General features: G+C 41.4%; 4 protein-coding genes and 1 long non-coding RNA gene across 8 annotated transcripts; 2 read left to right on the top strand and 3 right to left on the bottom strand.

Moving 5' to 3' along the window:
• The first annotated feature begins 285 nt into the window (after window positions 1–285).
• LOC133165121 (gastrula zinc finger protein XlCGF17.1-like) lies at window positions 286–4,091 on the top strand. Of its 3 annotated transcripts, XM_061294563.1 has the most exons (3): window positions 286–798; window positions 1,593–1,988; window positions 3,021–4,091. In XM_061294563.1, the coding sequence occupies exons 1-3, from the start codon at window positions 621–623 to the stop codon at window positions 3,893–3,895; spliced, it is 1,449 nt and encodes a 482-aa protein (XP_061150547.1). In that variant the 5' UTR covers window positions 286–620; the 3' UTR covers window positions 3,896–4,091. The 3 variants fall into 3 exon arrangements, 2 of the variants coding, with proteins under 2 accessions (XP_061150547.1, XP_061150548.1); XR_009717510.1 differs by lacking the exons at window positions 286–798; window positions 1,593–1,988 and adding an exon at window positions 2,426–2,936 and having other exon boundaries at window positions 3,021–3,583; XM_061294564.1 differs by lacking the exons at window positions 286–798; window positions 1,593–1,988 and adding an exon at window positions 2,426–2,907.
• A 119-nt stretch (window positions 4,092–4,210) lies between these two features.
• Window positions 4,211–5,976, top strand: LOC133165144 (zinc finger protein 572-like). Its single transcript, XM_061294595.1, has 2 exons — window positions 4,211–4,453; window positions 4,724–5,976. The coding sequence occupies exons 1-2, from the start codon at window positions 4,324–4,326 to the stop codon at window positions 5,773–5,775; spliced, it is 1,182 nt and encodes a 393-aa protein (XP_061150579.1). The 5' UTR covers window positions 4,211–4,323; the 3' UTR covers window positions 5,776–5,976.
• Window positions 4,928–6,758, bottom strand: LOC133165211 (uncharacterized). Its single transcript, XR_009717521.1, has 2 exons — window positions 6,434–6,758; window positions 4,928–6,306 (listed from the first exon to the last, which is right to left on the bottom strand). It is a non-coding gene; the product is annotated as an uncharacterized LOC133165211 (long non-coding RNA).
• A 242-nt stretch (window positions 6,759–7,000) lies between these two features.
• stap2a (signal transducing adaptor family member 2a) lies at window positions 7,001–11,328 on the bottom strand. Its single transcript, XM_061294604.1, has 11 exons — window positions 11,115–11,328; window positions 10,458–10,529; window positions 10,270–10,389; window positions 9,974–10,030; window positions 9,744–9,895; window positions 9,421–9,552; window positions 9,286–9,355; window positions 9,093–9,195; window positions 8,921–9,016; window positions 8,723–8,860; window positions 7,001–8,241 (listed from the first exon to the last, which is right to left on the bottom strand). The coding sequence occupies exons 1-11, from the start codon at window positions 11,220–11,222 to the stop codon at window positions 8,186–8,188; spliced, it is 1,104 nt and encodes a 367-aa protein (XP_061150588.1). The 5' UTR covers window positions 11,223–11,328; the 3' UTR covers window positions 7,001–8,185.
• A 680-nt stretch (window positions 11,329–12,008) lies between these two features.
• On the bottom strand, window positions 12,009–17,460 carry LOC133165125 (endophilin-A2-like). 2 transcript variants are annotated; one of them, XM_061294570.1, is made up of 9 exons: window positions 17,325–17,460; window positions 15,851–15,919; window positions 15,549–15,765; window positions 15,345–15,478; window positions 15,097–15,255; window positions 14,810–14,913; window positions 14,552–14,688; window positions 14,429–14,467; window positions 12,009–13,850 (listed from the first exon to the last, which is right to left on the bottom strand). In XM_061294570.1, exons 1-9 carry the CDS (start codon window positions 17,367–17,369, stop codon window positions 13,663–13,665), a joined length of 1,092 nt encoding a protein of 363 aa, XP_061150554.1. In that variant the 5' UTR covers window positions 17,370–17,460; the 3' UTR covers window positions 12,009–13,662. The 2 variants fall into 2 exon arrangements, with proteins under 2 accessions (XP_061150554.1, XP_061150555.1); XM_061294571.1 differs by lacking the exon at window positions 14,429–14,467.
• Window positions 17,461–17,462: the final 2 nt, after the last annotated feature.

The following is a 17,462-nucleotide window of genomic DNA, read 5'->3' as shown; positions in this document are numbered from 1 at the left end:
CAAACTTAGTTCTCTCTATTAAATGGCTGCAATGTCAGACATTGCGTCGTTAATCTTTTTATGTAGCACTATAGATTTTTTTTTACAGCTTAAGCCTTTTAATTAAATGTCATTAATTTGTTAAACCGTACTTTTAGCGTTTACGCGTGTAAACACGCGTAAAAATAGAATGCTGGAAAATAAATGTTTGAACGTCTGTTCCTTTAAGGATCTGGAAGATGGATTAGGGGTGCGTTCGAAAATTACTTCCGAGTGTGCACTATTTCAACTCCGACCGTTTGGAGAGTCAGTGCGTTGCTCAATTTTGCCGTTTGGAAATTCAAAGTGCACCAAAAACAGACCGCCAGTGTTCGCACTCGGGGCTCGACACTGTGCTACTTTCGTAAATGAATGGGAACGGAGCGCATTATATCTCTCACACACCTCTGGGAAGGCACCATCATCGGAATGAATTTTCGAACGAGCCCAAGGATGTGGATGCTGTGGTATCCAGGCTTTGCAGCTGACGTCATCAGCCACGGCCATTAGCTTGGCGGCCATCTTGCCGGTCACAGGTTCAGTGCCCGGTCAACGACTCACACACGCTTTCTTGTTACATCTGCTGCTATTTGAGCTTGAAAATGCCGGAAACCTGCTGTGTTGTTGGATGTAGCAATAGACGAGGGGATAAACCAAATCTTAGCTTCTATAGATTTCCGGCAAACATCAAAAAACGCGATAAATGGATCGCGGCGATTTGTCGTGAACGATGGAAACCTACGATGTACACAAGGATATGCAATGAGCACTTCATATCAGGTATGTAAACAAACTATTTACCCCTGATTTGTTTCACAAAATGTGAAATAATATGGGATGATACAAATATGATTGTTGAAAATGCTGGGTGCATTTTTAGAAAGGCAGCAAGGCAGGGAATGGGATGATTTCTTCAGTTCAACCCCCCGTTTTTAAATTTTGTTTATTTTCTCATGATGCTTCATCTGATTGGCTTGAAAACTTTATCAATGTAAATATTGAACTTCATATTGGAATTGAACAATTAATTCTCATGAGTGAATGCATTAGGAAATTTCAAAAATAATTATTATGAACCTTGTGAAACAATTTTTTTGTAATTAAGCATTTTTGAACAAGAGGCTTTTTGTTACTTCATTTGGCACAAGGTAAAATCTACATTGGTAAAGTTTTCAAGCCATTGGCACAAGGTTAAAATTTCTATCGGTTAAGTTTTCAAGCCAATCAGATGAGGCATCATGCAAAAATAAACAAAAAATAAAAATGGTAGCAACTTGAACAGACAGGTACAGTACCTGGATGATTTCACTCTATTCAGTTTTTTAATATGTCAAGTTATGAAATGCCATTACGAAACAAATTGAACTGGGTATATCCCCTTCAACAACGTGCTTAATTATTTCAAAGAGAATCAAAGTCAACAGAGAATCAAAGTCAGCTTTATTGTCAATCCCTTCATATGTCAAGACACACAAAGAAACCGAAATTCCGTTTCCTCTATCCCACGGTGACCAAGAAGGCACAAACTATTTATGGTAGTCATTATGAATAATGTGATTGTTTAATTGTTTCAGGTGCAAAAAGCGAAGATCCACTATCCCCAGACTATGTGCCAAGTATATTTGAGCATACCCAGTCACCTCCCAAACGAAAACTCAAACGTTCAATGAAGATCTTTGAGAGAAGACAAAATCTCAAGCATCGCAAGAGAGACCGCGAGAGGTCATTGGCAGCAGCACTTGGCAATATTTCCCAGTCTGTCCCTTGTGAAAATGATCAACTACCCGCTGGTGAAGATGTGGTGCACGCTGAGATTCGAAAAGAAGGCATGGTGACTACTGCCACACAGACGGATATCACTGGCGAAGCAATGGATTCCCTCACTGCAGAGTGTAAAAATCTGCGCGCAGAACTTGATGAACTGAAGGACAGTTTGAAACGCTCTACATGGAAGGAAGAATCTTTCAAGGGTAATGATGACAAAGTCACGTTTTTAGCAAAGTAGCGTGTGCCCTCCTCTCCTGGCTCTTCTGTGTGTGCTTTTTCCTTGCCTTGGTCATGAGAAGAAAGCGATTCTTGTTTGGAATCTGCCATATCAGCCCATCATGCACAAAACCTGCTGTAAAATACTTGTAGGCATCCAGACTCTTGTATGCCTTGGGGGGCGCGGTGCTATACCTGGGGGGGGCGCGTGTGACCCTGGGGAACAGGCTTTTTTTTTGGCAGTACTAGAATAAAGTGTAATTGCGCATTTTCCCAGCAGGGGGCAGTGGCGCTGTCATTGTTACTTATGTGACGTTTGCGACAGTGCAACATTTTACGACTTACAAGACAAGTTAGGATAGTCACGGTGGGAGGGACGGGGGGGCGCGAATAGTTTTCTTCTTGCTAGGGGGGGGGGGGGGGGGGGGGGCGTAACAGAAAACAATTGAGAAACACTGGGTTAAATGCAGAGGACAAATTTCACCACACCCAAATGTGTGTGTGACGGTCATTGGGACTTTAACTAAATCACGTGATAAAATTATGTGACTGCCTCTACGGAGCGGAAGTGACTTCGAAGCAGCCGCAAAATATGTTGCTGATGCAAAATACGCAAGTAGCACTTTCTCGAGAACAGATCTTTTTTGTTGTTGTTGTCCAAAATAGTAATGAGCATGTTGAATCCTCAGCCTTGTCGCTTCTGCTTACTGAAATAGGGCTACTCGTCTGGGTGCGCGAGGAAGCTTCTCGTCTTTAGCTATCCGCTAACATAAAAACGCATTTGTTAGCAACATATTGGACACAAACGTGACATAATGTTTGCAAGAACCACAGCTGAGTACGTGCAAGAACTTTGTGGAATAAAAGAGGAGAACGAACTACAACATCAACGGCTGGACGCTGTTGGCAAGGAGTCTCCCGTTATACGTCTCTCTGTCTCTGTCTAATTTATCATATAAATAATTTACAGCATGAAATTTGAGCGCACCAAACTAAATGTTTATTTGCTTATCCTGCAGATGATGGTGAAAAATATAGTTGCCCTTGGAAGCAGGAGTCAGATTTCCTTCCAATTAAAAAGGAGGAGGAGGAGGTGCCTGTTCACAGAAGAGAGGAGGAGGAAGAGGTCAAGTCATTATTGACCTTTGTTATTTTCAAAAGTGAAGTCGGGGACAATGATGAGAGTGAGGAGAACAGGGGGGCGGAGCCTTTGAGCAGCACCTCGAGCGATGTGAAAATAGAAGATGATGCAGACCACTGGGGACCATCACAAGCACAAAGTGATGACACATCACACTCCGCTGACAATGACGATGGTGGTCATGTTGGGGCTAATGACAAAGATGAAGACTGTAATGATGATGAGGATGATGACGATGATGAACTCTTTGAATGTTCTCAGTGTGGGAAAAAAGTTCGCTCCAAATGTTATTTGAAGATTCACATGAGAAAACACACGGGAGAAAAACCATTCATCTGCTCGATTTGTGGTAAAAGATTCTCTGTAAGGACAGTTTTAATAAGTCACACAAGAACACACACTGGAGAGAAACCTTTTTCCTGCTCAGATTGCGGGAAATGCTTTTCTGCAAGTGGAACTTTACAAAGGCACTTGCAAAGACATAGTGGAGAAAAACCTTTTGCTTGCTTTGTTTGTGGTAAAAGTTTCTATGCAAAGGGACATTTAGCAAGGCACTCACTTACACATAGTGGAGAAAAAGCTTTTGGCTGCTCTGTTTGTGGCCAACGATTCTCTCAAAACTGTAATTTGAAAACACACCGAAGAACGCACACTGGAGAAAAAGCTTTTCCTTGCATCAATTGTGACAAAAGATTCTCTAGTAAACAGCAGTTTCAGATGCACAAGTGTTCTGGTGAGAAAAGTGATAGTTGAAGCTATCATAAAAACGGGGAGAAACTGACACCTTTTGGTCAACTGTAAAATTGTCAGTTTTTAATAAAATAATGAAATCCAGTTTTTTAAAAGACGATTTTTAGATGTTATTCTAATTTGATCAGTGACAGATGAATCATGTGATGTAGATTACTGTTTATTTCAAGCATGTCAATAAAATACAAATGTTTTCGCCTCTTTGCCTGAATTTCTTTTCTTGATATCAAAATTAATATTGTATTTTTAGCATTAATAAACACCGAAGATAAATCAAAACATTCTACACACTGTCACCTTAAGACGCGATGACCCGGATGTGGAAGCCGAAGTAAAAGGGGAAGTAACTTAGTTCGCTAGCCGCTAACACAAAGGTGTATTTGTTAGCAACATATTGGGTTACCAATGTGTTGAGACTATTGTGTGACAAAATGTTTGCAAGAACCACACCCGACTACGGGCAGATGTTTTGTGGAACAAAAGAGGAGAACGAGCAACAACATCAACGGCCGGATGCTGTTTGCAAGGAGCTTCGTGTTGTACTTATGCGACTAACAACAGGTTTGTCACTTTCTGGGTAAATGCATTTGTGTCGCTAGAATGAGTAACACATTAATTAAAAAAAACAACAACAGTTTTTACTTATGAAAAGTTAAGTCCTTGTAGAGTTGTCCAGTAATAAATCGACCAAAGTCCTTCCAAAAAGTTGTAGTGTGAACAGATCAAGAAGTGATGAACGGTCTCAAGGTGGCTGGTTTTATTTTCAAGTAGTTTCAGTCTTTGAGCAAATTTGACTCAACCAAACTAAATGCTTGTTTGCTTATCCTGCAGGAGTCAGTGAAAAATACCTTTGTCCTTGGAAACAGGGGCCAGGTATTCCAATTAAAGAGGAGGAGGAAGAGCCCGTTCGCATCAGGATGAAGATGGAGGAGGAAGAGGATAGAGACAAGTCGTTATGGACTTCTGTCAATTTAAAAAGTGAACTTGGAGATAATGTTGAGAGTGAGGAGACTTCTGTCATTTTAAAAAGTGAAGTTGGAGACAATGGTGAACGAGAGGAGAACAGGAGGGCGGAGTCTCCAACCAGAAGCTCAACTCAAGACATATTAGAAGATGAATCAGACCACCGGGGAACATCACGAGAAGTGATAGAGATAAGTGATAACACGTCACACGATTCTGACACTGATTATTATGACGACGATGTTGGTGGTGGTGATGATGACAAAGATGAAGATTATTGTTACGATGAGGACGACGACATTGATGATGATCGTGATGAAGTTGAATGTTCTCAGTGTGGAAAAAATTTTCACTCAAAGTCTTATTTGAAATGTCACATGAGAACACACACTGGAGAAAAACCTTACATTTGCTCAGTTTGTGGTAAAGGATTCACTTCATCCTCACTTTTATTACATCACAGCCAAACGCACAAGGGAGAAAAGCCTTTCGTCTGCTCATTTTGCGGTAAAAGATTCTCCGTAAAGTCAATCTTAACGTGTCACACAAGAACACACACTGGAGAGAAACCCTACTCGTGCTCAGATTGCGGGAAAGGCTTTTTTTCCACTTCAAGTTTAAGTAAACACAAAAAAACACACAGTGGAGAAAAACCTTTTGCCTGCTTAATTTGTAATAAAAAATTCCGTTGGAAGACTGGTTTAGCGGAGCACTCACTGACGCATAGTGGAGAAAAACCTTTTGCCTGCTCTGTTTGTGGCCAAGGATTCTCTCAAAGATGTAATTTGAAAAGACACAGAAGAACGCACACTGGAGAGAAAGCTTTTCCTTGCACCTTTTGTGCCAAACGATTCTCTAGTAAACAGCAGGTTCAGTTGCACAAGTGTTCTGGTAAGAAAAGTGAGTTGAAGCTTTCATAAAAAAAAAAAACGGGGGGGACTGACACCTTGTGGTCATCTGTAAAATTTGTTAGTTCTTTAAATAAAATCGTATATTTTTTTTAGAATTTTTAGATGCTACAAAATGTTGATTTGAGTTTATTTCAAGAATGAAAATAAAGCTGTAAATCCTTTTGTCTGCATTAACTCCTTGCCTTAACCAAATAAAATGAGAAAACCTAACATGCCTTGATTGTGTAGTGATATGAGTGTCTTGTTTTAGGATTGTTGAATCAGATACGTCATTTCCTGCATAGTATTTATTGAATTGTAAATTAGGTCGGGAAGGAGGGTTGCTTAAATTCTGACAATTACATTTTTGTATATTACCTCATACACAGTAAATGCAGATTTAGTTTGTAATAAAACTTTAACGTTAACATTATTCCTTCATGTTTTGGCAAAATTACAGCTCATTTTAAGAACATCACCAAACCCCTAAAGCAGGTGAATCCTGAATTACCTGAGCAACTGTGATGTCATTTTCCGTCAAGTGGCCAAAATGGCCGCACCCTGAGATGGATCAAAATAGATGGATTTAATTTATGTTCAGACCAGGTACTACTGAATTACAAACATACGTATTTTGTAACGCTAAAAAAATAATTACCGAGCAAGTGAACGTAATTAGTGTACAAACCTGGTTTGTGTTGCACAAGTCTTGGTTGTTTGCAAACAGCATCCAGTAGTAACTTGTTCTCTTTTATTCCCAAAAGTTCTTCCTCATACTTTGCTGTCGGGCTGGCACACATTTTCACACGACAATCACACAATTTCGCACTTGTTCTCTGTTTGACGACGTGTTGTGTGCTTCTCTCTGTTAGCGACCTAAATAAGCTAACTAGGCCGAGAAGCATTAAAGAGCCCCGAGACAAACTTATCCGGACATAAAGATTTTATAAGCAATGTTGCAGTCCATTCGCGGACATTTATCATACATAAGAGGGTGTGGCGTTTTCTTCTTCTTTTTTTTCTTACTCGAGTCGAACGAGCAAATTGCTAAGTACATTGCTGCCCCCTGTTGGTCGGGTGACTAGCGCATCCATTAAACCAAACAGAACAGGTTAATTATTATTTCATTTATCTATTTATAATTTTAGAATACAACCAAGTGTTTCTAAAAATAAATAATAAACTTTTCTGCCTTTGTACTGTTTCCCATTTGTATTACTTCTTATTGTTCATGTGTCAAAAAAGTGACCAGTACTTCAAATTTGTGTTAACATTTAATCACAAAGTTCTCACGGGGTTTCAACACATTCAACAACAACATCAACAACAAAAAAGGGGCGGAGGGAGATAAAAAATATATATCAGTCATATATTTTTCCTCACTGTTCTGTTGTTGCAGGTCAGTCAATTTCAATATAAACGCTTGAACAACTTGTAAGGGAAGGGGGGGGGGGGCAAGTTTTGCAAGGACAAGTTCGTCCTATTCGAAATACTTTAATGCCCTTTGACATCTAACAAAAACATAAGAAACACTTTCAGGTTGCCTTGAAATGCAGATACCGGGCAGAGTGTGATACTGCAATAAAGCTAAAAGGTCACTTATAGCTCTAATAAAATTTTTACTACGACTGTAGTTTTCTTTACAGCACAGTGAGGAGTCCAATATTCCGTTAGGTGGCATCCTTGTAGCTAACAAAAAGCGTAGTAGTACATGGAACTCAAACTGAATACAAAGAGCATCAAATAAATGTTCAAACATGTGTTCTTAGTGGTACTAGCTGGGTTTAATTGCATATTAGTAAGCCAAAAGTGGCACTGGTAGTGGAAAAATCAGAACTAATAAGACACATCAACTAGTGGGCTAAATTGTCTTACTAGCAGAATAAAGCATGTAGTAATCCATGGATCAGAGGCTGGATTTTAAGGATATTGAATAAATGCTCAGATGGCTATATCGATAATCACCTGGGATTTTTAGACATGTGACAGTTGGTAGTGAGTCAAACAAACACGCACGCACACACATTCACACAATAGCACAGAAAAAGGAAACAGAACTGGGATTTGTAAATGGGCCATTACAATTAAGTTCCTGTTCTCACAGGTTATTGTACTAATCTTTCGAATCAATACTGTTTGTTAAAAATATCCCTTAGCAGTTCAGGTAATTGAGCACAAAACAGATTGCTCAGAAAAACAGCACCAGGCTCAGTTGGCTCTCCTTAATTCTTAGTTGCAGTTCAAAACTTTTTGCTCAGGGATAGTAAACAGTACTTTGTGCGGTTCAAGTATCAAGTGTGCTTACACCAGTCTTGAGCTTGACATCGATACCTGCGACGACGACGGAACGCCGGCTGCCGCCTGCAGCCTTTTGTGTTCCGCCGACAAGGCACAGGATGAATACGTAGCTGCGGTGAAAAGGGGCTTGGCACGTTCATTACTAATCCTGACTGGCTCGTCTCTTCTCCAGCTTCATTTTGAGCTCCTCGTTGAGAGCTGAAGAGATGAGCGAAAAAGCAAGTGAGGATGAAAATACAGCAATAATGTATCTGACTTAGCAAAGCAACCCCACAATTGAACTGATCCTCTTTTCTGTGTATTTGTTCCCTTTCGTTACGGAAGTGAAGAAAAGTGAAACCCGCGATTGTCACTCGAACATTTTTCCCAGTCAAGTCAAAATGTATTTGATCAAATTCCAATTCCTGTCTAATCACTTTCACTTCTTTCAGTGATGACACGTAACTTCTTCTTTTAAAGGGGAAGTCAAGTCAAAGATTTTCTTAATAACATCAGCCTCACTAGTTTGAAACATTCAAATTGATATTGTTTTTGTGGAATACGAATTTACCCATCTCGGGATGCGGCCATTTTGCTACTTGCTGTCAAGTAAAAATAACATCACAGTTGCTCAGGTAACGACCAATCACCACGCAGCTTGCAAATGTCACATGACCAAACTCAGAAAACAACTTCTTACAGTGTGCAAGAGGGGAAGGTGATAGGATGAGTCGTCTCATGGGGTTGGTGGGCGAGGCAGGCACTGAAGATGTTAGGAGGCGGCGGTCCGGAGCAGGGGAGCGTGGCGGGGGGCTGCTCGGCCAACGATCCGCACCAACTGTAAAATTAGTAAATCATTGGATTGTCTGTTTCCATTGAGAAATGCTCGGAGACAAACCTTGCTTCGGGGGCAGCACGGGAGGCTTTGGAAGGGGGCTGGTGGGGGCGGTGTGGAGAATCATTTCTCCGTTCTCGTCGTTGGCAGAAACGTATGCTGAGGACGCGAAAACATTCGATGACACTACTCGGAGAAAGTATGAACCAGGAAGCCAAAAAAACAATCAACTCACTAATGTTCTCCTCATAAGGTTCTTCGAGGAGAAAAGGTTGAAGAGTTCCAGCTGTCTTCTCCACAAGGGCATTAATGACATCATGAAGGGTTGCACAGGGAATCTGCAGACCAATGGAAACATTATGAACGACACGTGTACTGTACTGGATCAAAAAATATATACTGTAGTATTTCATGCAGAACTTACATACCGGGTTTTCCACATCAATCACATAGCCACCCTGGTCTCTCTGTGTTACTCGGTAATGTCTGAAAACTGATCTGGACGGAGCACAAAAGGGTAAATGTTTAAATTGGAAGTCACTGTTGGCACTTGTGTTGTTTACCCGTTGAGGTCCTGTCGCGTGGTGACGGCCAATGAGCTTCCGTCTCTTCCGGGACGCAGCAACATGTTGCCACAATCTGGGTGCCTTTCTAAGAGGACTTCAGCCTCGGTTCGTGACACTGGGCGGAAACACCTGCACACACGATAATAAATAATACCATACACACACCAGCTAGAACTTTAGGTCAATGATTATTTTTCGATAGTCGTCAATGGCAGTGAATGAGTTTAAAGAATTAGCTGAATTTAATTTCAGATATTAAATATCACAACAGCACACCTACAACTGCCAACACAAGATAACGTGGATTAGGGAAAACCTACGGCGGGATCTCTCCGACTAACGGGACAGAGAGAGGCGAAGGAGGTGCTCGTGTGGGTGTGCGGTTTCTCCGCCTGGACCTTTCTTTGTCCACAACTTCCTTCAGCATCTGGAGCTGGCCCGGCAGCAGGGTCAGGTTTGATGGTACATTCAACTATAATATAATAGATGTTAGAAGATGCAAAAATATGTATAGATGAGCTGTACAAATGTGTCAAGTGGAAAGATTTACATCTATCACAGAGTAGAGGAAACCCTTCCACAGCTCCCTTGATTCCAGGTTGGGTGTCTGGGGAAAAAAATACAGAGTAACTTTTATAGTGTTATAATTAGGTTTGAACAAAAATGGGGGAGCAGCACATCTAGACAGATAATAAAAGCATATATTATTTATCCACTGCAAAGAACGACTAATTATATATCTCTATGTATATTTATGGCTTTATTATACTGCCCTCAGGTGTTGCCAAGCGACACACACCAGAAGGAGCAGCATGTTGAATATGTGCGTAAACTAAGCGACATTACCGTTATTCTGGTTTCTCCGTCCTTCATGCGTAGGATGAGTCTGGCTGCTTCTAAATTTCTATCCCGGCTACAGTCGTCCTTCAGGGACACAAAGCCGCTGAGGTCCATCTTCTCTACATACTGCAATATAATTCACACACGTGAAAAAAAATGTAAATCTCAGAGACTTCACCTGCCACATCACTTACATGAGTGTCCTTGGAATTATTGAAGAAATACAACGCATTCCCACACAGAGATGTCCACAGACGCCTGGGAGCCTGCAAGAAAGAAAAAAAATATATATATAACATCTGTTTGGTGTTTTGTTTTTTTCCTTCTTCATCAATGTATCTAATTCCCTGTCAAAAAAGAGGAATGGTGGGTGGGTAGCAGCTGCTGTCAGCGGACCACTGCATTAGCCCGCACCTGAGCCTGGCTCAAATGACAAGTCCTAGGTCTGCAGTAAAACCATTTTAATGAGAGCCTGGGGGACCCTGAGTGGGTGGTGGTATCCCCCCCTTATGTCATCACCACGCATAAATGGATAGGTCGCATCCTGTTCAGTTATGCGTCAATATTTTCAATGTAACTTGAAAGACAGTGAAAGCACACATCAGGGAGCAGACTGTTACTATGGCTACCACATTCTCCGTCGAAAGCACACCGGATGTGTGATCCATTCAGCAAACCGTCTTTAGACAATTAAGCGATTGTTTTCTAGCGGATCTAAAAGCAACGCCATATCAGTGAAGTGCTAAAACAAGACATGGAAAAAAAATCCCCGCAGGTATCAACGTCCACTCGCCTCGCCCATCCCCGCATGATAAGGAAGTTGGCAGGGAACACCAACACGAAACCCGTACCTGTTCCTTGGGTCCTCGCTTCTCCAGATAGCCTTCGTAGTAACAGGGAGGGAGCTGTGCACGGGTCCCCCCCGGTCCGGGGCGCTGCCTGACGGGTGCAGCCGCCATGAGTGTCGCTGGCTGAGCAACACCAGAAAGGACAAAGGGGCGCACGGAGCAATCCGGGCAAGGGACACGCCTTCTCCCGATGAGATGGTGCTGTGGCAATAAGCCAACAGCTGGCTGCTGGAGCATGCTGTGTCGGGTGGGTCGGCGGGTGGGTGGGTCACGTAAATGGGGGGCTGTGCATTGTGGAGATTGGTTGAAGGGAAATATCTCAATTATCCTGATGGACGAGTGACACCTACAGAAATAGCAGATGAGTGCACATTGGCTTGAGATACAGATTCAACCTCACCATTATTAAGTACATTAAAATCACAGGAGAGCCAGTTGACTAGAATTGAGGTACATCCTGGATGTAAGGTTTGATCCAAAAGTTCCAGGACTGCCACATTTCAAACCCAAAGTTTTTTCTTTATTGCGTCATTTGCTTTGTGTTTCATCATGTGCAGAGCCTCCAACACTTCCTGGTCAAGACCATCACTGATCTGCAGCTACCTTCCTCCCCAACCTACCAGAATATATAATTGGTAAAGAAATGTGGGATTTTTTTACTAGGTTTATAATCTACGTAAACAACAGTGGTAGGTCAATACTCAATTTTAATACAGCATCTGTCACAAGCTTCACAATAAAAGAAAAACAGATAAGATGGAAATAGACTTCATTTACCATCAATTTAGGATTTTACAAAATGATTATAATTGAGAACTAACTGAAAAAAAAATATGACACGAGTTATATAATATTACACGCAAATCTCAGACTGTGGGGCAACAGACTTGAAACAAGAAGTTTTACAACATTTATTTGAATTAGCAAATAGACAGCCTCCAACCCCCTTTACATAAAATGCATAAAATAATCACAAAAAAAACCAGAGGTAATCCACATATCCTCAAGATAATCCTGGATAATCCCATTTTTCTCCCAACGTGTCAGTTAACAAATGAATACATGTAAGACAGATAGTAAGGATGCATGCAAAACTTTCAACACAAAGGATCATAAAATGAACCTTTGTTAACACTTTATTAATGGTGCGATCTTTTGGATTTTAATGGCACAGTCCAAGCAGCACACAAACACTCCAATTTTATGTTCCAAGACATTATTTATCTTCACTATTCTCCAAGATGAGCCCAACCCCCCCCTCCCCAACTCATTTGATTGAGTGTAATGAGGCATGTTAACACACACCTGAACCATGTAGTGACTCCTCTGCACACACATGACCCCCGTTGCCAACTCTCTTCAATACACGGAATATTGCAGGGAGATTTAAATGCATGCACAGCTACCACGAGATTATTCCGGGGGGTGAACCAGAGATCCAAAAGGCACCATGGGATTGGGATGGGGGCAGATGATAAAAAGGGGGGCAGGTGGTGAATAAAGACGAGCGGGGGGGGAGGGCGTAATCCACTATCCCTTAGGTCTGGTGCAGCATTTGACCCAATACACATCGTGATCATTTCCAAGCTTCGAAATGGTTAAAGTATGAGAATGCTATCTTAGCTTGTTCAGCATCTTGACAAAAACAAAGTTGGCTCGACGCCTAGGAAACATTGTAAGCGACGCTGCCAGCAGCATCAATGAAGCCTGGAGCTGTATTTTCATGACTTTTATCACCCATTTTAAATATTGGCCATGGTTGGGATGCATTAGACCACAAATAAATGCATGACACATGATCTGTCGTGCTCTTGTTTTGTTTTGTTTACAACTGTTCAAACGTCATCAAGTGTAGTTTAGTCTAATGATTCCCAGTCGTTGAGCTGCAGGAAACCACTTGATTGGTCAGATTTTTCATTAGAACATAGTTTAAAAAAAATATTATATGGTAGTGATATAGTGACAGATCAAATAATGAACTCATTCACTGCCAGTTGGGATGGATTTTTTTTTACGTCTATAGCCGTCAATGGCAGTGAACGAGTTAAACACCAGACCTGTGTATCCATTATTATTTTCTCTTTTTGTTATTTTTTTTTTCCAATGTGTTTTCAACAGCTTGACCAACACTAGATGGCAGTAACAGATTGAGGAAAAAAAGAGGGGGGGGGGGTTAGAACTAAATGATGACTCCAGCAAAGGTGACATGGCAAATAAATGCCACCAAAGAAAGCATGCATGAAGATATGAAGTAGGTGCGCTGATTAGAGTTGAGGAAGCTTCCTGAAAATATTTCATTTAAGTGATAGAGTAATGGGAAAAAAAAAGTGCACAGGTGCATTGTGGGTCCGAGAGTGCTGTAAGTGCACTCAAACATTACACCATCGCTTTTCTGACTTTCGTACTCCTCTTGAAAACCTTCTGAAAATTTAAACAAAGTTTTTTTTTTTTTTATCAAATTGCAGAGGACATCAAAACAGGCCCTCTTGTTTCGTTTTCCACCAAATATATTGCTGGAGCCAATAATCCTCCCCGTTTGATCTTGTCGCGTTCAGTGCGAGATTGGAACGATGACGTCAACGTAGTTAGTGGGGAAGTATCCCGTCTTGCCGCGGAGCTTCCCCTCGTACCAGTTCTCGTCGATGTAACTGATCAAGGTGATGGTGTCGCCCTCGCGGAAGCCCAGCTCGTTCTCATTCTCGGGCTCAAAGTCGTAGAGCGCTTTACAGCACGGCTCGGCTGCGGAGGAAGCGACAAAGAGGAACCGAGTGAGACGTCATTGGGATTCGTATTGACATGGAAAATATTTCATGAGAAGCCATGTGTGAGCGGAGGCTTTCCATCAGGTCTGGAATAGAAACCAGACGAGAAGCTTCATGCCTACACCCAACATATTGTTACCTCCATTAAGGAAATTTGACTTTGAAGCAAATGAAGTGAAACATTTTGAAAGTCTTTTTTGAAAAATTTGAGATGCTTAATTTTGGACCTTACCAACCGAGGTCAATGCTGCTCATTGATTTCATAAAACATATTTTTTACTGCCTTAGTGGAGGTTTTGCTGCGATAATCACGATCCACCATATTTAACAGCTTTTGGTATGAAGAGAAACAGGAAATGAGGAAGAAGAAAAAAAAAAAAAAATAACGCAGCTTAATTGGTCCCTATTTGACAAGCCCCATCTTGTTCCGCCAAAACCGATTGAATGCAGTCAAAAATGTCAGCGGAATTACTTCCGCCTTTTCCACCTGGCAAATGTACAAGAAAGGGAGCGCAATTTAACAAATGAGGCTCTCTCATCTTTTGGCTCACTCACTCGCTCTGTTCTTGAAGGACGCTCTCGGGACGGACGAACCTGGACATTGTTCATTTTGCAAAAGGGAAAGTCACGGTCACATACAATTATGATGGGCAAAGGGATTCATCCAGCAGGATCTACCTGGAGAGTAAGCCGGAGGGCTTGTTGCAGTTGGCGTGTAACCTCCGTTGGACTCCTCGGTGTCTCCATAGTCAAAGCTCGGCTGTCTGGGTTTGGGTCTGTACTCTCGCCTTGGTTGGTTGCGACTGTCTTCAACCCTGCGGGAAACGTAAACAATAAGAGCCCACTTACACTTCAAAGAAACTCAACAGCATTGTAAAGTTATTAAAAACAAAATAGATTTGAGGCACATTATCAACGAAGCTTTAATAAGCGGACCTTCTCGTTATTTCACCAGAAAGTTCCTCTAGAATCTCGGTGGCGTTTCTGTGGTACTGCAGCATGGATTCTACCAAAGCTGCCAGCTGGGTGACTTGCTCCACCTACAGAACAGCAAATACCAAAAATTGAAATTAATCCCCATATATGTCATAAAGCAGCATGGCAGGTTCGACAAGCTCCTATCACCAGCAGTTACCTGGTGTGAGGTCGAAGAGCAAAAAAAATAGTCTCTCCACCTGATTTCAGATTTGGACAACCATAATTGAGTCAACAGGCCCACTTACATCGGTCTCCAGCAGATTGTACATGGAACCCTCAGCCGCGTCTCGCGACTCGTTGAACTTCTCCAAGGACTGCCTGATCTCCTCATCGGGAATTTTACCCTGCCGTTTCTTTTTATAGTCGTAATCCAGGCGGCGGCCTTCCATCTTCTTCAAGTGGTGCTGATGGAGTCAAAAGATTGCAATTTGTATAGTCACTTCCAAAAGCAGAACATTATATTTCAAAGTGGATTTGTAACACCAATCCATGCCTGAATATCTTTGATGTCTTTCTCCACAACGCCTTGCAGCGGGTCAATAAAATTCTGCTTAACGTCTATGTCCAGACTGTCCTTGACCGCAGCCAATTTCTTCATTGATTCTCCAACAGCCATAAGAGCGGCCCCTGGAGGACAGGAGGGAAATTCAGCTTTGTAAATTCCAATTTGAATGATATTCCCGATTATCTTCTCTACCAAAGTTGTTGTCGTGGCCCAGGTCCGCTCCATATTTCATCATGCTCTCTCCTAGCAGGGCTTCGGACTGCGGGTAGCCAGGACTGTTGAGCTGCCCGCGGAATTTGGACACGGTGTTGAGCATGGCCAGCTTGGTTCTGTGGGCTGGGTTCGGCTGGAGGTACTCTGTTGTTTTGTTGATGACATCAAGCACTGCTTTGCTGGTAACATCTGCTTTCTAAAAGGTGAGAGAGTGATAGCTACTTAAACATACACGTGCGCAAAAATGTGGGTTTTTGCTTATCTTGAAATTCACGTGATACCCTTTCAAGATCCTTGAAGTCTTCATCCAGCTTGGTTCCCTCTGCACCGCCGACCTTCTCACTCACCATCTGAGAATACAAGAACCAAACTATATGCGTAATACGCAACACTAAATATGCTCAAGTCTACCGCACGACAACGAAACAGTTGAATACAATCATTTATTTTCTTCATGAGTATCACATTGTGACTGTATTTATGGATATTCAAAATCAAGTGACTTGGACTCAGACTGCAAAAAAAAAAAGCGATGGGGACATCCCTGATCATTTGGCCTTACTCTGTTTTTTTTTTTTTTTCTTCCCCCGAGCTGACGAGCCTCTGTCATCTTTGCCCACTGGACTGTGAAACTGGTATGGGCGGGTTATTGACATAACTAAGATTCCAGTTGCTACCATGGAGGATCGACACTCCCACCAGGCTGAGCGTGCTCACCAATCACATGTTGGGCTGCAGCAGCAGTGACTTGCAGAACAAGCATGTTCAAAGCAGACCGGTTTTGCCAGTTATGATTTGTTTTTGTTGTGCTTCATTGGTCTTATGGGGAAACAGAAAGCCAACTCATTCAGAGTTAAAGATTTTTGACTGATCTAGAATTTGGTTAAATATCAGATCATCTTTTGACTCATTTGCCATGAGTTGAGAAGTTATGTTACACAGTGAAGTGGTTGTCATAGTCAGAAAAAGATAGTGATCTTTAACATTAAGCTCCCCCCCCCCCCCTAAATGCTAAATACCAATTATCACAAGGGCACTTTAGATAAACGCTGGCCATATGGCCAAGTATTCTGCTAAATCTCTTTACCATGTGTCCTCAGATTAAGCGTGTTTCTTTCCACCACAAATTTAATAGAATTTATCTTGATTTATGATAATATGACAATGACACCCCTTTATATATGCATACGTTGACATTTTCATACTTTACATGTTCTAGGTTCTGCAAAATAATCTCACATAACGTTAATCAATAGCATAATTGCCTAAACCCGTTTGAATTTACTCTCACAATCTAAAATTTTAATGGGCTTGCAAAAGAAATAAAATCAGTTCTTTGGGCCCGTGTTGCGTCTCGGTCATCCATGACAAGGCTGAATTTGTGTTTTTCCTTGTTTACAAAAACGTAGAATTAATTAATTAATTAATTAAAAAATTAAATTAAAAAAAATAAAAATAAAAATGGCACTCACAATATTAAGAATTGCATACAAGCACCACGAAGTTACCCACATTAAAAACACAACAAACAAAACAGAAACCAATACGTTCTCTTGATTCGTGTTTGCTTGTTGATTTAAATTTCACTTCACGCCAAATTGCCTGACTTCAACTCTATTTATCACAAGTTTGGCGTTATTTCTTCAACCAGCTAACATGAAGCTAACGTTGTTTTTCCATTTAAAAAAACAAAACTGCCACCAAGCTAGCTAGCAGCTAATTAAAGTTGGAAAAAAAATATCAACACGCTCTTACCTGACTGGCTTTGTAAAACTGTTTCTTAATCCCAGCAACGGACATCGTGCACAGTCTCCTTTGTCCACTGGACCTCAACACAGAGAATTTTTGTAAATAATAAGTGACTAACGCAAAGGCTGCCGCGAACACTCTAAA

This window comes from Syngnathus typhle, linkage group LG13 (genome assembly GCF_033458585.1).
Source record: "Syngnathus typhle isolate RoL2023-S1 ecotype Sweden linkage group LG13, RoL_Styp_1.0, whole genome shotgun sequence".
NCBI classification, from domain to species: Eukaryota; Metazoa; Chordata; class Actinopteri; order Syngnathiformes; family Syngnathidae; genus Syngnathus; species Syngnathus typhle.
Note: the sequence above shows the minus strand (reverse complement) of the source record. Positions and strands in the feature narration are given on the sequence as shown.